We start from the raw sequence: 23,783 nt of genomic DNA on the forward strand, positions 1-23,783 counted from the left end.
AGGGTCTACAAAAAGCTTTGGGTGGCAGTATATGGGAAGCTTTTGGAGCAAACAGCCATGATAGCACTTCGGGAGTCTACATAACATGATAGCACTTCTGGAGACCACATAACACTGGTCTTGAAAGACCTACATTGGCTCCCAGTACGTTTCCGAGCACAATTCAAAGTGTTGGTGTTGACCTTTGAAGGCCTAAACGGCCTCGGCCCAGTATACCTGGAGGAGCGTCTCCACCCTCATCGTTCAGCCCGGACACTGAGGTCCAGCGCCGAGGGCCTTATGGTGGTACCCTCACTGCGAGAAGTGAGGGCCTTCTCAGTAGTGGCGCCCGCCCTGTGGAACGCCCTCCCATCAGATGTCAAAGAGATAAACAGCTACCTAACATTTAGAAGACACCTGAAGGCAGCCCTGTTCAGGGAAGTTTTTAATGTGTGACATTCTAATGTATTTTTAATCTTTGTTGGAAGCCGCCCAGAGTGGCCGGGGAAACCCAGCCAGATGGGCGGGGTACAAATAAATAATAATCATAATCATAATTATTATTATTAAAATTCCCCCCCTGCAATACCCAATACAGTGGTACCTTGGGTTAAGTACTTAATTCGTTCCAGAGGTCCGTTCTTAACCTGAAACTGTTCTTAACCTGAAGCACCCCTTTAGCTAATGGGGCCTCCTGCTGCCGCCGCGATGCCAGAGCATGGTTTCTGTTCTTATCCTGAAGCAAAGTTCTTAACCCGAGGTACTATTTCTGGGTTAGTGGAGTCTGTAACCTGAAGCATATGTAACCTGAGGTACCACTGTACAGATGTCTAATGCCACAACAAAAACACTGATTCAAGGCGGCACCCTCCCAACAAAAAACACTTCAAATGAACATGCTTTACCTTTGACATCTGGGCTTCTTCCACCAGTTTTACAATTTGTGCCAAGGTGGTATCAGAGCCAACGTGAGTTGCTTTCACAAGCACGGAGCCATGTGCGTTGAGGGAGCCTGCAATTACTGTGCTGCCAGGTTTCTTGACGACCGGCATGGCTTCTCCTACAAGAATGAAGCGAAATCAACCAACAGCTTCTACTAGCTCCATTGTCACGCAGAAAGCAGTACAATGTCACACAGCACACCGCTCAACTCTGGAATTCCCTCCCGCAAAAGAAGTAGTGATAGCCATTACCTCTAATGGCTTCAAAAGAGGTTTAGACAAACCCAGAAGGGATAAGGCTATCAATGGCGACGAGTCACAATGGCTATGTTATACCTCCACTGTTGAAAGCAGCATCCCCCTGAATCCCATGTGCAAGGAGTCACAGGTATGGAGAGCGCTGCTATGCTCAGGTCCAGCTCATGTATACCTGAAGGAGCATCTCCACGCCCATCGTTCAGCCCGGACACTGAGGGGTCCAGCGCTGAGGACCTTTTGGTGGTTCCCTCACTGCAAGAAGTTAGGTTACAGGGAACCAGGCAGAGGGCCTTCTTGGTAGTGGCGCCCTCCCTGTGGAACGCCCTCCCACCAAATGTCAAAGGAAATAAACAACTATCTGACATTTAGAAGACATCTGAAGCCAGCTCTGTTTAGGGAAGTTTTAATATTTGTGTTTCATCGTGTTTTTAATATTCTGTTGGGAGCTGCCCAGAATGGCTGGGGAGGCCCAGCCAGATGGGTGGGGTATAAGTAATATAGGTAAAGGTAAAGGGACCCCTGACCATTATAGAATCATAGAATCATAGAGTTGGAAGAGAACACAAGGGCCATCGAGTTCAACCCCCTGCCAAGCAGGAGGTCCAGTCGTGACCGACTCTTGGGTTGCGGCGCTCATCTCGCTTTATTGGCCGAGGGAGCCAGCGTACAGCTTCTGGGTCATGTGGCCAGCATGACTAAGCAGCTTCTGGCGAACCAGAGCAGCACACAGAAATGCCATTTACCTTCCCGCCAGAGCGGTACCTATTTACAGTGGTGCCCCGCAAGACGAACGCCTCGCAAGACGGAAAACCCGCTAGACGAAAGGGTTTTCCGTTTTGGAGGCGCTTCGCAAAACGAATTTCCCTATGGGCTTCCTTCGCAAGACGAAAGCCCATAGGGAAATCTCCGGGACAGCGGGGAAGCGCAGCGCGTCTTCCCCACTGTCCTCGGACCTCCTCCGAAGGCTGGTGGTGGGGCGGAGAGACCTGCTCCGGCCGCCAGCCTTGGGATGGCTGCTCCGAAGGCTGGCGGTGGGGCAGAGAGACGTTCTCCCCGCGCCAGCCTTCGGATGGCTGTCCTGAAGACTTGCAGTGGGAGGAGGGTTTTCCTTCCCACCGCCAACTTTCAGAATGCTGTTCTGAATGTTGGCGTGGGGAGGAAAAACCCTCCTCCCACCGCAAGCCCCGGGAACACAGGAGAAGCGCTGCACGCCTTCCCCTCTGTTCCCGTACCTGTCCTGAAGGCTTGCGGTGGGGAGAAAAGCCCTTCTCCGCACCGCCAGCCTGGCAAGCGGTCTCCATAGGAACGCATTAATTGATTTTCAATGCATTCCTATGGGAAACCGTGCTTCGCAAGACGAAAAACTCGCAAGAAGAAAAAACTTGCGGAACGAATTAATTTCGTCTTGCGAGGCACCACTGTATCTACTTGCACTTTGAGGTGCTTTCGAACTGCTAGGTTGGCGGGAGCAGGGACTGAGCAACGGGAGCTCACCCCGTCGAGGGGATTTGAACTGCTGACCTTCTGATCGGCAAGTCCTAGACTCTGTGGTTTAACCCACAGCGCCACCTGCATCCCCCCTATAAGTAATATATAATTGTTAATTGTTAATTGTTATTAGCTTTCCATAGCCATCTGGTTGGCCACTGTGAGAACAAGAGACTGGGCTGGATAGGTCACTGGCTTAATCCAGCATTGATCTTTTTTTGTTCTCACGATATGCAGAGAACCATCCAATTTTGGATGCACCAATAACTGATGTATCTGGAAAATGCCTGCCTTACACCTGTGATTCTACTTCTTCTAAGAGGGGACACCTCTTTGTTCCCTGAAAAACCTGCTGTGCCCAAACGTTTCGATCAAGATCTACCAGAAGCGAAACAAGATTTAATATCCATTCTACCAACCAGAGAAGCACTGGACACTAGTATCTGCCTGTTAGGCTGCAACTATATCCTACTAGCCAAGAAAAGTGAAAGAAGAATTGTTGTAAGCAAATACAGTGGTGCCTTGCAAGACGAAATTAATCCGTTCCGCGAGTCTCTTCGTCTAGCGGTTTTTTCGTCTTGCGAAGCACGCCTATTAGCGGCTTAGCGGCTTTAAGAAAAAGGAAAAAAACTCGCAAGAACTCGCAAGACGTTTCGTCTTGTGAAGCAAGCCCATAGGGAAATTTCCGTCAAAAGACGGAAAACTCTTTCGTCTAGCGAGCTTTTCGTCTTGCGAGGCATTCGTCTTGCGGGGCACCACTGTAATTTCACTAGGATTACTGTAATTAAGAAGGCTTCATATATCGGTGTTTGGAACAGAGAAGCTGTTATTGGTTATCTGCACTGATTATTGGGCTAATGAAGCACCACAGATCATAAAGCAACTCCAGCCCTCAAGGGATGCAATGCCAGCACATTACACCAGTGGAAATATTTAAGACTGCAGCTCTAAAACTAATTGCAAGCATTTCCAAATATTTATGTGGGAATTGGTTCCTTTGTTATTCCTAATAACAAATAAATGTTGTGCATCTTGCACCTTCACACCATCAACTCATGAACAGATATATGATCTATTTTATCTCTCTCCCGATGCACCTGCACAGCATTAATTCTTTGTTCCACAGACCAAGCCCATGCAAAGCTCAGTCCCTGGGAACCTGCTATTGTTCAATTAAGAATGCACAAGTTACCAGTGATGAGGGATTCGTCTGCCATAGAGCTGCCTTCAACCACTTTTCCATCAACTGGAAATTTCCCACCGGGTACCACCTTTACGACGTCTCCTCGCTGAACCAGTTCAACAGGCACTTGTTCCTCCCTGTAAGTGAGATCTCATAGTTAAGAAAAAGGGGCTCCATTTTAGCCATACCACTGAAATGAGAGAAACTCTACTATCTGAAAAGCAGCAGGCACACGGCAGGACAAAAACACACATGGAGAAATAAACAAACTCAGTGTAGTAAGGAGATGCAAACGGACTTCGCACTGGAATGCAAAGACAAATTCTGAGTGTAAATTGCGGTCTAAAATCTGCTACACCTAGCTCTGTCTCATTGCAAACACACACCCCTACCTCTCTCTCCCCCCAAATTGAAGTCCAACTAATACCAGGACAGAGTGAGGATTTCTGGACACTACGCATCTAAGACTCAACCCTGATCGTATTCCATCTCTTCCAATACAAATAAACCTCCTGAATACCACATAGAGGTTTTATTTATGCATTTATAAGCCCAATCCAATATATAAAACCAACTGAATGCAATGAAAAAGCACAAGAAAAACGTTACAGCAAATGCAGGACTGTCCCCTAAGGGCCAGTTACATCAATCACAGCTTATTTACCTCTGAACTGGATTTGCAAAAGCTCAGAAGACTACATCGTATCGTAAGAAAAACAGGAAAGAATTACTACTGACATACCTGATGACACAGTTGTCAGCTCCAAGTGTCACTACAACAGCTTCTGTAGCTTGAAGAGAGATTAATTTGGCAAGTGCTGCTGATGTTTTACTCTGTGAAATAGAGACAGGCAACGGTGATTGGAAGGCATGATACATTTTCTCAGTTCCCCACTGAATTTCACTTATGCTAAAACTCAAAATATGCTCCATTGCCCATTTTTTCCCATTAAATATTGCATGCCACAGCACCCATCACTCAAGATACATGGGAAACCTATTCAGCACCTAAGTATAGTATTATGTAGATGGCTTAGCGCTGTATGGGCTGGGAGCCAAGAATATGCTTGCTTTAGAAAGATAAACATGCCCAGTTATCTAAGGGTACTGGTGTACTTCTTGAGTTTTATTGCTGTAACATTTAGGCCTTTTGTTCCCTGCTCTAGAATCCAAACAAAAACATAGGAACATCCTGCTGGATCTTGTCAGTGGGCCGTGTAGTCCAACAGCCTGTTCTCTCAGTGACCAACCAGATGGCTGTGGGAAATCCGCAAGCAGGATCTGAGGGGACTGCGCCTGCCTCCCAGATTTCTTTGCTCCTCTGCCTCCATCATGTGATGAAGGATGGTACCAAACCCATCCAGGTCATCAGCAACCTATCACATCTACCATTCAGTGTGGTGTAGTGGTTAGGAGCGGTAGACTCGTAATCTGGGGAACCGGGTTTGCGTCTCCGCTCCTCCACATGCAGCTGCTGGGTGACCTTGGGCCAGTCACACTTCTCTGAAGTCTCTCAGCCTCACTCATCTCACAGAGTGTTTGTTGTGGGGGAGGAAGGGAAAGGAGAATGTTAGCCGCTTTGAGACTCCTTCGGGTAGTGATAAAGCGGGATATCAAATCCAAACTACTACTACTACTACTATTCTTCTTATTCTTCTTCTTCTTCTCCTTCTTCTTCTTCATGTAAGACCAATCGTTCCTTCTGTACTAACTCCCACATGTGACCAAGGCAGTTGCTTAAACTTAATGTTCACTCTTGTAAATTACTAATGCAGGCAGACTTAACCTGGGGAAGTTGTGAACTCCTACTCAACTCGGTTTCCAAAGAAAGGCTAGAGGGGGATCTTTCAAGGTTATGTTTCCATCCTCAAAGCACAGAGTCAGAACGGATATTCTGTGAGGTCCCAAAAGTGCTCACTGGGTGAGGGTGGAACTGCTACACTAGCAAGCACGTCCAACTCTCTAGAGACTGCGATCTACTCCCAGTGTAATAAATCTGGCAGTGATCTTTTTTTTTGCCAGGGGGGTGGGATTCCCAAAGTTGTTGAGCTTTTTTGGGGTGGAGTGCCCAGAGTTCTTGTACACAATACTGTATCGTTCAAACAATACGCCACCGACGCAGGGATGTGTGACAGCGGCAGCAGCAACAATGGGACATAGCGCCGGGGGCAGAGCGATGCGTGATCGATCAGGACCACACAGGCGATCACTTTTCTGAATCCCGCGGTCGACCGGTTGAACATGTCTGCACTAGTGCATCTGCACCAACAGTGACCTGTCTGCTGGGAAGCTAGCATGGTGGTGCCACCTCACTCAGCACGTTGCTTCTGGTAGGGTCCCCCCTAGGAATGAGTCTTAATATACGTTACCTTTGCTATGTGCTCCAGCCACCGCCCAAGAGATATGAACACAAACAGCATTGGAGGGGTGTCAAAAAATGTGATGGGGCTTTGCTCTGCCTTTTCACCTATCGCAACCATCAGAATGACGCATGAGTAGATGTAAGCGATAGACGTGGCCAGCACTATCAGGACGTCCATATTGGCCATCTTGTGCTTAAGGGACTTGTAGGCTTGGACGTAGAAGTACCATCCGCCGAAGAACTGTCAAAAGAAAACAATCTATTTTTGTAACACTTTTGCTGGCTTGATCAAGCCTTTCGTCCTCTGTGTAAATACCCAATTATGTAATGGGAGATTAAAAAGAAAGGAAATATTCTTGAAATGTACCTGAACCAAAGTGCAAAGGAGAAAGAAAAGAAGGTTGAGAATAGATAATCCCGGGATCACATTTTGCTCCAGAGCCATTGATCCGTGCTGCTGTCCATCAGGTATTAGCATGTAAATCATTAAGATCAAGACAGGGATACCAAATACCAGGCTGCATAAGAATGATTTCCTCCATCTGAAAAGGCAGGGAATCCACAGTATTAGAGTCTTCAAATCTCCTTGGTAACTAAATAGGCAAATATTGCACAAAGCCTGCTTCTGCTGATAGCAGTACCAGCTGAGGAACCACTGAACCCCAAATATAGATTTCTGATTCCACGTTTCAACTCAAGGCATTCATATACTTACCTACACTTCTGTAAAACAAAGACAATCAAAAGTAATGTGAAACGTTTGCACCCACAAAAAACTGAACACTCGCAATTTTCAGTCACACAGATATTCAGTTACCTGCAATGGGAATTATTGTGTTGCCATCTGTATCTATCAACCACACCCCTTCATATACTGTATTTTTCGCCCTATAGGACGCACTTTTCCCACTCCAAAAATGAAGGGGAAATGTGTGTGCATCCTATGGGGCGAATGCAGGCTTTCGCTGAAGCCTGGAGAGCGAGAGGGGTTGGTGTGCACCGACCCTTCTCCCTCTCCAGGCTTCAGGAAGCTATCCGCAAGCCGTGGGAGCCTGCGGGAGTTCCCCGCGGGCTCCCCCAGCTTGTGCAGAGCTGCCTGCATCCCGAAGCCCCGGCGCGCTGAGCGGTAGCGCCGGGGCTTCGAGTAGCTCTGCGCAAGTGGCGGGAGGGCTCCCCTGGCTTGTGCAGCGCTGCTTCTTATCCCGAAGCTACCCAAAGCGACTGCTGAGCGCGCCGGGGCTTCGGGATAAGAGGCAGCGCTGCGTAAGCCGCGGGAGGGCTCCCCCGGCTTGTGCAGAGCTGCCTCTTATCCCGACGCCCCGGCGCGCTGAGCAGTCATGCCGGGGCTTCGGGTAGCTCAGCGCAAGCCGCGGGATGGCTCCCCCGGCTTGCGCAGCGCTGCTTCTTATCCTGAAGCTCCGGTGTGCTCAGCAGTCGTGCCGTGGCTTCAGGTAGCTCTGCGTAAGCTGTGGGAGGGCTCCCCCAGCTTGCGGAGAGCAGCCTGTTCTGGGGGCTGGGGTCAGGGGAAGCTCGGGCTTCCCCCGTCCCAGCCTCGCGCCTGGGGGGGGGATTTTTCCCCCTTTATTTCCCCCCCAAAAAAAACTAGGTGCGCCTTATGGGCCAGTGCGCCCTATGGGGCGAAAAATACGGTATGTAGCTATACTTACTGTCGGATCTCCTCTTTGTGATCCAAGTTATGATCCTTTGGATCCCTTTTAGCCAAAGATGCTTGAAAACCGATCCCCTTTACAAAAAAAGAAAGAAATAGTATAAAAATAAATATGAAATAAAAACAGCTTAAATGAAGTACTGCTGGTTACATAACATTAAAACACTGCTCTATTATTTTTCAAGCTCTCAAAATCTGGGTTTTCAGATTTTAGAACCATTTCCCGATATGTAGCTCTGATTTGTATAGACTTTCCAAAATCTAAAAAGAGCTGGTTTTGCTATTATTTCACTAGTATCAAATATTAACTGGAACCCAAATAAAAGGAAAATTGGAGAAAACAAACACTAATTGGATCCAATTATATCCAATTATGCATTTTATCATCATTCCTGAAAATGTATCTGAACCGACCAGACCTTTAATGGTTTTTGAATATTTACTCAAAGACCCTTCACAGACAAGGGAACCTTATCCAAAAATCCATACAACACTGTTGCAAAGAAAACCCTAGACTTCCACAGAGAAACTCAGGGGCGTAATTTAAATGTTTCCATGAATGAAGCCAAGTGGAATAGTGTATGGGACAAAATACTGAGCGAAAGAGCCCATAAAAGGGTAAATTATTTTAAACTAATACACAGATGGTACATGACTCCTCACATCCTTAGTAAAATTACAGGTGAGCAGTCCATTGTGCTAGATGGGATGTAGGGAGTCAGGAACCTTCTTCCATATGTGGTGGTCCTGTGAAAAAATAAATGAGTTTTCGAAAAGGGTATTCTATGAAATGGGACTAATAGTGCTATGTCTAGATCCAAAAACGGCATTACATTATGTATCTCCCCCCCACCCCGCCCAATAAAATTTATATACCACTTGATTGTAAAAGGAAACTTCAAAGCAGAAAAGAAAATTTCAAAAGACTATAATTGGCTACCACCATTGGACTTCTTTGGAGAGATTCCATAAGGTAGCTTTGAAAAGAAAATAAGATATTAAATAATAACAGTTGACAGGAAATGTCGTGTAAATGCAACGTGACTGATCCTCTTAATTTTGCTTGTTATTGTTTTCTATTTTGTTGATACGTGCACGTCAAAAATAAAACTACACTAAAAACCATCAAATATCACCAGTACGTTACCACCTTAATTATTTCGAATAACACTATACAGGAATTTAGTACTACTGTCCCTCATTTTTGTATTTCTTCTCCTGTTTTCATTTTAATCTCATAGCTTAATTTTTCTCTATAAAGTGGGTTCACACAGCTTCTATCCACAGACTGATTCAAAATTAAAAATGTTATTCCTTTATTGTTTTTAGAATTCCACAGTAAACAAGGAAACCAACATGCCAGAAAAGTCTACCTTTTAAAAATCAAATTCTATCCTTGAAGAACATTATTGTTCTCCCATGATCCAGAATGATTCTCCTGACTGTGCTTCACTGTACAGACTTCTTTGTTATCCTCATTTTTCCTACAGTAGCTGCAGAACTGGGGTTGATCATCCTTAAATTTTAAAGAATTCAGACTTTTTGCTAAGCTACCGATCTGATAAAGCTCTACTCTGAACAACCATTACAGTAAACTTCAATGTGCTATAAGACAAGATCTCAAGAAGCACTTACATAAACTGACGCTTTGCTTTACAGGAGTTTGAGGAATGTTCAACACCATTCCCGGGATCATTTTCACATTTGTTTTGCAGCCTGCTATTTCCCTTGCCAACAAAGGTCTGTATAGTAAAAGCCATGGTTTTCCCAGTAGTGATGTATGCAAGTGAGAGCTGGACCATAAAGAAGGCTGATTACCAAAGAATTGATGCTTTTGAATTCTGGTGCTGGAGGAGACTCTTGAGAGTCCCATGGACTGCAAGAAGATCAAACCTCTCCATTCTGAAGGAAATCAGCCCTGAGTGCTCACTGGAAGGACAGATCCTGAAGCTGAGGCTCCAATACTTTGGCCACCTCATGAGAAGAGAAGACTCCCTGGAGAAGACCTTGATGTTGGGAAAGATGGAGCGCACAAGGAGAAGGGGACGACAGAGGACGAGATGGTTGGATAGTGTTCTCGAAGCTACCAGCATGAGTTTGACCAAACTGCGGGAGGCAGTGAAAGACAGAAGTGCCTGGTGTGCTCTGGTCCATGGGGTCACGAAGAGTCGGACACGACTAAACGACTAAACAACAACAACAATTTCCCTGAGAAATGACGATAGCCTGCAGCCATGTGTCTAGTGTGAAAGCTTACTAACCAGTAAACACAACTAGCAGCCTGGCTGGCACAAAACTTGTAACGCCCACCTTGCTGATACTGACCCCTAGCTCCTGCAGCAATGGCAAATGCAGTTGGGCTTTTTAAAAAAATAAATAACAAAATGTTTTAATAGCTTACCTCGATAATCTTTATAACATCTCGAGGACCAACAACTTCCGGGTCAAAGCGGATGTGAGCTTTGGAAGTAGCCAGCACTACAGATGCATAAAGAATGCCAGGCGTTTTGGTAAGCTTGGATTCAATGTTATGAACACATGAAGCGCAGGTCATCCCTAGGACCTGAAAGAGAACTGCAGTTAGTGTTAACATGGGAAGTTGCCTTATAAACCACCAGACCATTGGTCCACCTAGTCCAGGTACAGCTAACCTGGTGCCCTCCAGATGCTGTGGATTCAGTTTTCCCCCTTTTTAATAATCTTTATTGATTTAAAATACAAACATAAAAGATCATTTGCAGCGGAAACAAAGAAAAGAAAGAAAGAAAAGAAAGGATGTGAAGAAAAGGGGGGGAAGTATACAAAAAGAAAATACATCATCTCAAATAACAGTTAAATAAAAGTTATGGATGTAAAACTTCCAATCGTTCTCATTATACTGTTTATACTGTCACTGTTTCTCACACAGCTTTATGTTATTTCATATTATTTTCATATAATCCAAAAAGATATCTGTTACACTTTTTTACTTACAGGTATAATTCAAGTTCTGCTAGTATAATATTATTTGTACAATATAATCTTAAATATTCTTTAAATATTCTCCATTCTCCATATACTTTCTGATCTGAACATGGAACAATGGGAAAGATTGTGGAGGGTAGATATTAAATTTACAGCATGTAATAATCTTAGGGAAAACACAATGAAGATGCTATACATATGGCACCATACCCCTTTAAAACTTGTTAAAATGTACAAAAGCAGATCACTAACTTGCTGGAGATGCAAAAAAGATACAGGGTCATACTATCATAAGTGGTGGACCTGTGTAGTTACAGTGGTGCCTCACAAGACGAAAAGAATCCGTTCCGCGATTCTCTTCGTCTAGCGGTTTTTTCGTCTTCGAAGCAAACCCATTGACGGCTTAACGGATTAGCGCTATTAGCGGCTTATCGGATAAGCGGCTTAGCGGCTTAGAAAAAGGGGGGGGAGGGGGAAAAAACCGCAGGAACTCGCAAGACATTTTCGTCTTGCGAAGCAAGCCCATAGGAAATTCGTTTTGCGAAGCACCTCCAAAACTGAAAACCCTTTCGTCTAGCGGGTTCTCCGTCTTGCGAGGCGTTCGTCTTGCGGGGCACCACTGTATCCGTGAATTTTGGAACAATATCTACAATGAATTCAAGAGATTATTCAAACTTACTTTTAAAAAAAGACCAGAGATTTTTCTATTAGGTATCTTACCAACAGAAATTTAAAAATATATAAGACCATTGTTCATGTATGCAATCACGGCAGCTAGAATACTTGTGGTGAGAAACTGGAAAAGTGAAACATCACCAATGATAACAGAGTGGCAGACACTTATGATAGAGTACAGTGGTGCCTCGCAAGACGAAAAGAATCTGTTCCGCGATTCTCTTCGTCTAGCGGTTTTTTCGTCTTGCGAAGCAAGCCCATTGACGGCTTAGCGGATTAGAAAAAGGGGGGGGAAGGGGGGGAAGTCGGAAAAACTGGCAAGACATTTCGTCTTGCGAAGCAAGCCCATAGGGAAATTTGTTTTGCGAAGCGCCTCCAAAACGGAAAACCCTTTCGTCTAGCGGGTTTTTCGTCTTGTGAGGCATTCGTCTTGCGGGGCACCACTGTACTTGCAACTAGCAAAACTGACGGGAAAAGTTAGAGGAGTTCCAAATCAGAAAGATGTTGTGGATTCCAATTCCCATCAACCCCAGCCAGAATATCCAACAATCAGGAAGCAGAAACTGCTCAAAATGTGAAGCTGCAAAGGTGGAGGCAAATATCAATCAAGATGCCAACTTTCTGACCACACAAAAGGCCTCTAGCGACAGAACACCCAATGAGAACAAGACTGAGATGTGTTAAGAGGCAGAGAAAAGGTTCGGTCAAACAAGCACACACTTTGTGAATCTCACCTTAAGATCTATATTGCCATCTGCACCAGGATAGTCTTGCATGATTGACGCTCCGAAACCAAGGTTCTCAATCAGCTGGGCTATTTCAAGGGGCTGAATTCTGTCCGGCTTATATTTTACTTCAACTTTCCCTGCCATCAAGGCAACGAGGACAGAAACTATTCCTGTAGTGAGAGAACTGCATTCACACATTTGGATTTCTCTTCATGAAAACCATATGAAATTGTGCTTACTGTATTAGTTATGTATTTTGATTAGGAATTTTGATTTTCCAGATTGATAACCACATCTGAGATCTGTGAATAGTAAGCCATCTATAAATGGACTAAATAATAATAATAATAATAATAATAATAATAATAATTTATGAGTCACCCACAACCAATGCGAGCAGTATGCAGCTCTTACTGTTAAACAGATGTTTTTGTTATTCAACTCAGGCTACTATTTTAGACCCCTTTACTTGGAAGCATGCCTATCTGAAATAAATGGTCCTCACTTCAAAGAATATATAGTTATGAGGGAGACTAAGCAATGTATAAATGAGACTATATTTACTCTGATAGAATGAGATATTCCCATTCAAGAGCAGGATGCTAATCCACCTCCTACGGTCCCAGATCAGCAGCAAACAATCCAGATAGTTGAAAGCCGCAGGCTCAACGCACCCGAAGGCGCTACTAAAACAACCAATATATTGCATATTAGCTATTTTACCATCTTCTTTTTGCAGATTCTTCTCGATGCTTGATACACATGATGCACAAGTCATGCCTGTGACCTGCATGAAACATTTATCGGTTTTTCCTGCTGTGGATGGCTTTGGAGGGTCATTATACAAGTTCCTTTTCTGTGGCAAAAAGTCTCCGCATGGCAACTCGGAAAGAGTTTCACTTCTCAGAGAAGGAGAAGCCAACATGCTGGTCTCCATATTTCCAACAGTAGCAGGTCTCCCGTTGGTGTTATCTTGAATAAGAACATCAGAAATTGCATTCATATGAGCAACAGCACAACTACAGCAACCATGGAACTATTTTACTGGCATACAGTGTTGACCTAACATGCTACACTTCATTTACAAGGTTTGGTATTTTCTCCTAGGCTGCACCTATGTATTGTATTCCAAATCTTAAAAGGATCAAGACCAAGCACATCAGGGTGTTTCGTGACTCCAAAGCCAAGCAGTGAAACAGCTACTGAGGACTAGGCAGAACTCCAGAGAAATTCTGCTTATAACTTATAAACTAAACTGCAATATGTTTAAGCAGGACAGTACACAGGTTGTACAGTTTGTTGATCAGTAGGGATGGGGGAGAAATTCAATTTCGTTCACATTTAAAGGTGAATCTACATAATTTGCGCTTTCCAAAACACTAAGGGAACCGAAACACACCCATCCCAGAAATTTGAGCTTCTCCAAATTTTGCAGTGCAGTTCTCTAGTCAAGTACAGTGGTGCCCCGCAAGACGAATGCCTCGCAAGACGGAAAACCCGCTAGACGAAAGGGTTTTCCGTTTTGGAGGTGCTTTGCAAAACAAATTTCCTATGGGCTTGCTTCGCAAGACGAAAATGTCTTGCGAGTTCCTGCGGGTTCCCCCCCCCTTTTTCTAAGCCGCTAAGCCGCTTATCTGCTTATCCGATAAGCCGCTAAAAGCGCTAATCCGCTAAGCCGTCAATGGGCTTGCTTCGCAAGACAAAAAAACCGCTAAACGTAGAGACTCGCGGAACGGATTAATTTCGTCTTGCGAGGCACCACTGTAATGAGACCTGCGGGTGTAGGGCAGTACAGTATACAATTATTAGTATTAGCAGTAGTAGCAGTAGTATATAAAATGCATATATTACGAAAAGTGTGCATAATATGCACACATTAGTAGCAATAGCATATAAAAATGCATTTTTATTTCTAAAAATAAATATTAGAAAAACAAGCTTTGCAAAAATGTTCATATTGGGCCAAATTCCATACAAAAGTATATACTAAGAGACATTCACACTAAGTTGCTAATGAATGAGTTGTGGTTTTTAATTGCAAGCTGGTGTGGATATGTGGATAACTCAATTTCGGATTTTGGAAAAAAAACTGAGAGAAACCAAAATCGACACTTTTGCCCATCCCTAGATGCTAGTACTGTTATGGAGGTGACAAGATCGTTTCCAGTGAGGAAGTCTCCATTACAGAAAAACTGCTTTGTACCTGTTAAGACAGAAGCATCAAATCCCATGTCTTCTATAGCAGATCTGAGTTCTTCAGAGTTGGTTATCATCAAACTGTAGTATATAATGGCAGTGCCTTCAGCTAAAGACACAGATATATGTCCGACTCCTTTTCTTTGCGATATGGTGCTCTCAATGGATTTTACGCAGGAATTGCAAGTCATTCCATTAATCCTAATCACAGTTGTACAAGATTCACTTTGCGGGACTACGTGAGGAGGGTTGCTAGAGACACAAGGCAAAGATGATGGTGTGCTTAAGGTAAGCGGTCCATTATGGTCCTCAACTTCACTGGAAAAGGAGACTTTAAAGTTACCAGGGGGAAGGGCTTCGATAGCTTGCTGCAGTGAGGATGGAGTGATCAGATTCTGGTCAAACCACACAAGAGCATTTTTCTGTTCCAATGACACTTTAATACGCTGGACACCAGGCAAGTCCGAGACTGAACTTTCAATGATGTTGATGCAAGATTTGCAGTGCATCCCTTCCACGTGGAGCTCTACAACAGATGCACTGGTCCCATTGTTTTCTATTCTGTCAGCAGGCATTCCTATATTTATCTGCTCTAAACGTTCTGCGTCAATCAAGCCAAGTTTCAAAGGGGCTTGTTTATGCTTAATAGTGCTTTCATATCCCAGGCTGTCTATGCTATTTTTTAATTCATCAGGCTTAATGATAAAGGGATGATAAGCAATGATGGCTTCCTGGCTGCTGAGGGTCACCCTGATCTTCTTCACCCCATGTAGTTTCCCAATCTTTTCTTCAATGGCGCTAACACAAGACTGACAGGTCATGCCTTCTATTTTGATCTTAACTAAAGCTTCATCGGTCCGTTGCCCTGAAGACTGCGTTGTATCTGAAACGCTGGCATCAAATCCCATGTCCTTGATTTCTTGGCAGATCTGATGGGGACTTATTTCCAGTTCCAAATACTTGACCACAGCATTACTTTCCTTAAGAGACACCTTGATGTTTATAATTCCTTTTACCTTGGATATTCTGCCTTCTATGGAATGTACACAGGCTTGGCAAGTCATACCCAAAATACTGATGGTAACAGCATTCACTTGAGAATGAGGAGGGGGTAAATGGTCCAAGTCCTCCACAAAGCTAGTGTTGTCAAATGCAAACTTTTGCTTCATTGCTGATGCCGATATGTGGGCAGGCGAAGTGTGCCCAGGGACAGCCTGAAATTTACAGAGAAAACAAAAGCAGAAATAATGTACTGTGGTGTTTACTTTGACGTATACAGTTAAGCCTCGGTTCCAGAAGCCCATTCAGCTTCTAAAATGTTTGACAACTGAGGCGCGGCTTCCGATTGGTTGCAGGAGCTTCCTGCACTCAATCGGAAGCCGCGTCAGACGTCCGGCTTCCGAAAAACGTTTGAAAACTGGAGCATTTACTTCCAGGTAGTGCTTTTTTTCTAGAAAAAATGTTTAGGTGTACAGTGGTACCTCGGGATGCAAACGGGATCTGTTCCGGAGCCCCGTTTGCATCCCGAACAGAACGTAAGACACAACAGCACGTCTGCGCGCATGTGGGTCACGTTTGGTCACTTCCGTGCAAGCCCGTGACGTCATTTTGACCGTCTGCGCATGCGCAAGCGGCAAAACCCAAAAGCGCTCAACCTGAAGTGTATTTCCCAAGGTATGACTGTACTCTCATTTTCCTACTTATATTGAAATACTGCTCCTCAATGAGGCCAAATTTAGATTCACAAAATGTTTAGGGGAATGCGTCCCCCCCCCCCAGAAATAAAAAAAGGACTGCTTCTGGGTTTTCAGCGTTTGGGAGCTGAAACGTTCCAAAACAGAGGCGTTTGTGACCCGAGGTTTGACTGTGCTATTCTATATAGGTAGAAACAGTTCCTAACAATTTTGACATTGTAAACATAAATATACCAAACAAAGGGATGTGGAGTGATCCAAATTGGGATGGTGTCTAATTATTTTGCTGCCCATCTGTGCTAGGGCATTGATGGAGACTTTAGGGGGCTGAGGAATTACACTTCATTAATTGGAAACTCTTAGTTAAACCCATTAGCACTGGTAAGGAAGGGATGAATGTTCAGTTACAGGACCCAGATTAAAGAATGCCTAGCACAAATGTAACCACTGGCAGCAACAAACCATGACACCCTGAACTCAACTACCTGCCCACAGATCATAGAATCGTTGAGCTGGAAGGGACCACGAGGGTCATCTAGTCCAACCCGCAGCAATGCAGGAGTCTTTTGCACAAGGTGAGGGAGAGAAAGCGGAGATTAAATCCAATACATACAGCCATGGCCTTGAGCACTCTGCCCACACGCCACCTCTGCACAATGGCATCATTGACCTCACCAGGAAATCTTACCTGTTCCGACATATTGTATGTGACATATTAACAGATAAAACAGGGCCATAATAATAGTTTTCATCTTTCTTTCTTTTTTACATTTGCTATTCTCCCCTTAGATTTGTCATCTCTAGGTAACCTATAAGCCTTAAGGCTGACAGCTGTGAATTTAGCTGTTTGTTTGCATTTTAAACAGAGCAATAAACGAGTAGTACAATATATGAACCCAGAGATGTTTCATATTGGGAGCAACCAGCAATTCTCTTTAGTCCTTAGCCTAACAAACTAACACAGCCAAGGTTTAAGTCCTGATCACTTTTGTTAACCGTTCTTGCCACTGTCGTCTGGATTTCAACTGTAAGGAATTTGGCTTAATTCATACTCCAAGTAAACACACTGAAATCAATGAATTAAAGTTAATCATAACTACCTTATTTACGCAAATTTAATGAGCCATCAAATCTAATGCACACCTCAATTTTCAAAACCTTGAAACCAAAAAATTATTTGCTGGTGAATGTAAATGCGCCATCAAATCTAATGTTCACCTTAATTTTTGTGGCGTAATTTGGCCAAAAAAGGTGTGCACGACATCCGAGTAAATACAGTAACCCAAATCCATTTATTTCAATGGGTCTACTCTATGACTTAGGTGGATACAACCCATAATGTCTTTTTCTTTCCAAACCTTCCTTCCATTTAAAAACTATTTTTAAAAATGAACAAGTAAACACCCTTGTAATTGCTCTCCAGTTACAACAAGTGACCTACCAAGGTACTACCCCATTTAAAATCAACATCATACACACCTCAACAGGTGTGTTTACAGCTAGGTAAACCTATCACATTTTTACTATCTTTAGTTACGTTAAATTCTTTTATCTGTTCTAAACATTCTGAATTCCTACGTCAATCCATGCCAACTTGATAGCCTTTCTTGAATTTTGACACTGACATCCTGCAGCAGTGACTCAGCATTCGCTGCTGGATCCCGAGTTTCCCAAGATTTAAATGTATACCCACAAAGTTAAATATTTAAACATTTAATTTTTTCTAAAGTTACAGTCTTAAGCAAGCTAACAAGGAAGTTCCACTGAACTCACTGAGTAAACATGCTAAGGCGTGGGCTGTATGTCTCCCAATTTTTATTAGATTATTCAAATTAGTCTCTGCTCTTAGGATCTTTACAAATCTTCTTGTTCTCAGAGAATACTAAACAAGACACATTACAAACATAGTTTTAAGAGAAACACAGTCACCGCTTAACAAGTTGAGTTAGAAAACTCTTATACCCAGACCTTGCCTGAGAGAAGTTGGGTGGTAACTCCTTTCCCCACAAATTCTCTTTTGCTCCTAAGCATAGATGATTTCCTCATGCCTTGGAGAAAATGTCAGTAACTAGTAGACACCACCCCATACATTGCCTCTATTTGCAACCTCTGTCTGCCATTGCAAACAAAGGTGAATAGAATATACCCCTGGATTCTGCCCAGTTGCAGAAAAATGCACCATGTTGTGTCTTGTCAGAAAGCAGTTTCTGTTAATCCTCTTCACTTCTAGTTTGCCGCCACCCTGCTATCAACTTTGTCGGTTTTCATTGTCTGGCTGCATCCACACAGCAATGTAAGATGGCTGACCAAACAACCCACAATTATTAGCATTAAGCCCAAACCAGGGTTTGTGGTTTTTGCACTCCAAAGAGAAATGGTTTGTTTCTGGCTTACTAAATATGGCTTGAGCGAAACAGACCACTGATGCAGACGAAGCACTAAGCTAGGGGTGGTGGTTTGTTTATCCCCAGCGCAAACAAGGAGTAGTAAAGTGCATGGTTTATAGAAGGGATGTCCAACAGGTCGATCGGAATCTACTGGCAGATCCCTGCGAGGCTTTGGTAGATCGCGGTAGATAGCTGGGTCCCTTTCCTTAGCGTTGGTAAAACACCTTAGCACTCCCTCGCCCTGCCCTCCATTGTTGCACGATTCGCAGAACGGAAGACAGTTTGCTCAGTGAGGCTGTTTGTTTCCCCAGTGATCAGTTGGCAAGTGGCTGTTCCCCTTTTTCGCTTGAGCTTAGGCTTGAATTCTCAAAAATCAGGGCTTTCCTCCTCCCTAAAAAAGCTCAATTCCCCTAAAAAACGTGGCTTTCCTCCTCCTTAAAAAAACCCCAACAACTTTGACCTGAACCCCCCAAAAGATCACTGCCAGCTTTTAATACTGTGAGTAGATCACAGTCTCTAGGGTGTTGGCTACCTCTGGTTTACAGCTTACCATGAGATGTGAATGCAGCCTCTGAACTCTGCTATTTTTCTATAGGGAAACTAGACTGAGCCTGTTGACACGAATTGTATGCACTGGGCTATCAAAAGCTCAAAAGGTTTACAGGGTATATTAAACAGCTTCTAGCACAACCCTAACCATATCTGCTCAGAAGTAAGTTCTACTGAATTCAGTGGGGCTTACTCCAAGGTCAGTGGAGCTAGGACTGCAGATTTAAGAAATACAGCACAGCAAGAATTTGCAAGCCACATGTTGGTAAATCTGACTTGATTGCATGTCAGCCTTCAACATACAGTGGTGCCTCGCAAGACGAAATTAATTCGTTCCGCAAGTCTCTTCGTCTTGCGAGTTTTTCGTCTTGCGATGCACGGTTTTCCATAGGAATGCATTGAAAATCAATTAATGCGTTCCTATGGAAACCGCCTTCCCCCGACCTCTTCTGGCGGCATTTTAAAATCGCCCGGGACAGCGGAGGACTTCTCCGCTGTCCGGGCGATTTAAAAGCCCCTGGGAAGGCAAGCAGGGGGGACGAAGCCTGGGCGCTCCTTGCGGAGAGTTGCCAGCGCGCCCAGGCTTCGCGGCCCCGCCGCCCGGCTTCGGGACATCGTTCCGATGCCGGGCGGCGGGGGGAGACTTTCCCGCCCCGCCGCCCAGCTTCGGGACATCGTTCCGATGCCGGGCGGCGGGGGGAGACTTTCCCGCCCCGCCGCCCGGCTTCGGGACGATGCCCCGAAGCCGGGCGGCGGGGGGAGGCGTTCCTGTCCCGCCGCCCGGCATCGGGACGATGCCCCGAAGCCGGGCGGCGGGGGGAGGCGTTCCTGTCCCGCCGCCCGGCATCGGGACGATGCCCCGAAGCCGGGCGGCGGGGGGAGGCGTTCCTGTCCCGCCGCCCGGCATCGGGACGATGCCCCAAAGCCGGGCGGCGGGGGGAGGCGTTCCTGTCCCGCCGCCCGGCAGCGGGACGATGCCCCGAAGCCGGGCGGCGGGGGGAGGCGTTCCTGCCCCGCCGCCCGGCAGCGGGACGATGCCCCAAAGCCGGGCGGCGGGGGGAGGCGTTCCTGCCCCGAAGCCGGGCGGCGGGGGGAGGCTTTCCCGCCCCGAAGCCGGGCGGCGGGGGAGGCTTTCCCGCCCCGCCGCCCGGCTTCGGGACATCGTTCCGATGCCGGGCGGCGGGGGGAGGCGTTCCCGCCTCGCCGCCCGGCATCGGGGCATCCTTCCGAAGCCCGGCGGCGGGAGGAGGTGTCCCCGCCCCGCCGCCAGGCTTCGGAGGAGGTCCGAGGACAGCGGGGAAGACGAGCTGCGCTTCCCCACTGTCCCGGAGATTTCCCTATGGGCTGTCGTCTTGCGAAGCAAGCCCATAGGGAAATTCGTCTTGCGAAGCGCCTCCAAAACGGAAAACCCTTTCGTCTAGCGGGTTTTCCGTCTTGCGAGGCGTTCGTCTTGCGGGGCACCACTGTATGTAGCATGGTTCTTGTTCACCATACAGTTTTGAAAACAGCACATCCAAAAAGCTAGGTTTAAACAACATAATCCAGATACTGTACTAATTAAGTGTGAACAAAGCACAATCGTATGGATGTTTACTCTGAACTAAGGCTACAATCCTAGCCTCACTTACCTGGTAATAAGCCCTACAGAATATGTGAAATAACTATCTGTGGCACAACGAAAGCTTTTACGCCTGATCTCAATGGCACATGTGTATTATAAATCAACCTGCAAATGATCTTTTTACAAACTCTGTGGTATCATTTAAATTTAAGATTATTTCAATTTGAGTTTCTGTGTCACAAACCACAGAAAATATCTACACTTAAGATATACAAAGCTTAAAAAAAGAGAGAAAGACCTCTATTTAAAGTATGACCCAAAGTACTCAAGTCACATCATTAATTGGTCTATAAATCTATTGAAAAACAGGAATTGCTGAAATGTCTGTAGCCTGTTTGTTAAGAACTATTGCTAGAATCAGTTTTCAATAAGCAGCTTATCTATAATTATGATAGTTTCCCTTTCCAAGAAATTACTATTATTTTCAACTACTATGCTGCCCACAAATTGATGCCCAGTGGTAGCTACTAAAGCAAACAATTTATAAAACATTGATTGATGGAGATTATTTACCTCTTTAGGCAATTTGCTTTCAAAAAGGGGTACATTTTACTTCCTAGCGGACAAAGAAAAAGGATTATGGTAACTAATGATATAGTCTCCAATTTACTTCCAGCTAAGTGGACATAGGACTGGAGCTTTCATTTCTCACAAAGACTCCCCACCCATCCAAAATTTTTAGTTTGCATCCCCTCTATCTTATTAAACTGACCTGTCTGTCAGTGCTGTCTACCACTTCTGTCAAGACACTGTAGGGTATATCCTCCGCTTTCTGAGACAGACTTCTAGTTTTCACAAGGCCTCCTGGCCTGCAATGCTCCTCATCTTCCAGCTTTTTGGGAGACTGCTGTTTGCAGAAGCGGACCAGAGTAATGTTTTTGTGGCTTAAATTTGCAAGGGAAGATTGGCCCTCTCTCAAAGACATCTCTTTTGTTTTATTTTCCATTACCATAGGAGGCTTTGTACACTGGAAAAGCCAAATGGGAAAGAAGTGCTATCTGGTTTGCTGCTGCAACAATCCCTCTCCTACCATCTCTATACCAGGATAGCAAAATCTGGATTGCTAGAGAGCTTGATTACCTCCTCGTCGTCTTTTCAGTAACCCGTAGCAGTGGGCTGTGCTTGGCTTTATAGATTTGCAAACAGGTTTAAATATTCCCCACCCATTGTCAGCCTTGGCATGCAATGACAAACGGCGCTGGGTGCTGTTATAATTGTTTGCACACGTCTCTCCAGTGTCCTCAGTCAAGGCTGCCTTTCACAAGCTTGTCAAATATGGCCTGTGTGAGGCAACCCGGTGTATAATTAACTCTGCCATCCAAGCTTTCATCCTTCTTCAATCAACCGCTTGCTCAAAACACTGAGAATCCATTTACAGACAACACATTTTTAAAACATGGGAAGGAGGGTGACCTGTGGGCTTTGTTATTCGAGAGCAGCGCTAAGGAGAACACACCGAAAACGGCAGCTCCTAGGCCTGCTTCCAAACCCAGAAGGATAGAAAATGTTTCGCTGAAAACAAGGACTCTTCTACATGTATTCTGCTGAAGCCACCAACTCTGTGGCTGGCTGGAATAATAAATACATCATTACAGCCAGTGCTGGATTTACGTATAAGTGAAACAAGCTGTAGCTTAGGGCCCCACTCTCTTGGGGGCCCCCAAAAAATTTAAAGGGAAAAAAACAGGATATACATTTCCAAAATATAAGATAAAAAACAAATAAAATAAAACCTACATACAGCAACAGTGTTTTGTGTTGTGTAGGCTCCTATTTGTTATGTGCAAATGGCTTTAGATGCCTATTAGGTCCATAAATTACCATATAGCACATATTCAGCACAAAAAACAGTGACAATTTTTGTTGACAAAGGACAGTTGAACATATAAAGGTCCCCAATACCTTTAGTAGCTTAGGGCCTCATCAAACCTAAATCCGGCCCTGATTACAGCCAGATTCAGGAATCACTGCCGACCGTGTTGGTGATACACCCAGATCTAATGTGTTAGATCATCAAGTAAAAACCACTTTACAGAACACAACTCTGTGTCAGCCAATACGATTACATTTTGCTCTTTTCCTTCTCAAAAGCAGTTCCTGCCTCAGCAGCATCTGAACTCTGCTACTCTGATTTCCAAATTCTGACCTGACAGTCTTGCTAGCCTTGCCCTGCGGTAGCAAAACTCCTTTCAGTAGGCAAGAGAAGCAGAAGTTGTGTACACCCCATTATTATTTTCCCCTCCCTCGGGCACACAATCACTTTTTAATGCCCTCTACTACTTTCTTTTGGGGCTAGGCATGGCGCCAAGGGACACGGGTGGCGCTGTGGTGTAAACCACAAAGCCTAGGGCTTCCGATCAGAAGGTTGGCGGTTCGAATCCCTGCAACAGGGTGAGCTCCCGTTGTTCGGTCCCAGCTCCTGCCAACCTAGCAGTTCGAAAGTACGCCAAAACGTGCAAGTAGATAAATAGGTGCCGCTCCGGCGGGAAGGTAAATGGCGTTTCCGTGCGCTGCTCTGGTTCACCAGAAGTGGCTTAGTCATGCTGGCCACATGACCCGGAAGCTGTACGCTGGCTCCCTCGGCCAGTAAAGCGAGATGAGCGCCGTAACCCCAGAGTCGTTTGCGACTGGACTTAACTGTCAGGGGTCCTTTACCTTTATGGCGTCAAGGGTCTTAGGACACCTAAACTCCTTCCCTCTCCTATCACAACACCCCTGGCAAGGTAGGCTAGATTGGGAGAGGGGAAAAGTGACTAGAGCAAGGTTGTCCATTAAGATTAGTGGCTGAGCAGGAATTTGAACCCAACTTTCCACGCTAGCAGGATGCCAGTAGCGGAGACAAACCATACTGGGTGTAGTTAACACCTCCCCTTCTACAGACTAAAGTACTTCCAGACATAACTGCAAGCAACACTAATGCCTATTATACCACAAATGAAGTTGGTTGAACTTGAGGGCTCCTGCCCATTTCTAACCTCTCGGTTCCTCTCAACGCGAAAACATCTTAAAATGCCCTAAACAAAAGAATTGCAATCTGAACCTGTGGCTCAATAATAAAAGTGGAGGGAGAATTGCTTAACACGGCACAC

At 45.0% G+C, this 23,783-nt stretch overlaps 1 protein-coding gene across 5 annotated transcripts in view; it reads right to left on the minus strand.

Moving 5' to 3' along the window:
- Positions 1–23,783, minus strand: part of ATP7B (ATPase copper transporting beta) — a 49,746-nt gene that overhangs the window by 17,142 nt on the left and 8,821 nt on the right. For 3 of the 5 annotated variants that reach the window (XM_081855462.1, XM_081855461.1, XM_081855458.1), the window contains 10 exons: positions 14,451–15,657; positions 12,971–13,219; positions 12,254–12,417; positions 10,282–10,443; positions 7,879–7,955; positions 6,579–6,753; positions 6,219–6,452; positions 4,592–4,683; positions 3,859–3,986; positions 885–1,039 (listed from right to left, as the gene is read on the minus strand). In XM_081855462.1, coding sequence (XP_081711588.1) covers positions 885–1,039; positions 3,859–3,986; positions 4,592–4,683; positions 6,219–6,452; positions 6,579–6,753; positions 7,879–7,955; positions 10,282–10,443; positions 12,254–12,417; positions 12,971–13,219; positions 14,451–15,612 — 2,598 coding nt within the window. In that variant the 5' untranslated portion in view covers positions 15,613–15,657. Of the gene's footprint in view, positions 1–884; positions 1,040–3,858; positions 3,987–4,591; positions 4,684–6,218; positions 6,453–6,578; positions 6,754–7,878; positions 7,956–10,281; positions 10,444–12,253; positions 12,418–12,970; positions 13,220–14,450; positions 15,658–21,406; positions 21,662–23,783 lie in introns of all 5 variants that reach the window. The other 2 variants (XM_081855460.1, XM_081855459.1) reach the window with 1 other exon arrangement.

Source organism: Podarcis erhardii (genome assembly GCF_964252035.2).
Source record: "Podarcis erhardii genome assembly, chromosome: 3".
In the NCBI taxonomy this organism is placed as follows: Eukaryota; Metazoa; Chordata; class Lepidosauria; order Squamata; family Lacertidae; genus Podarcis; species Podarcis erhardii.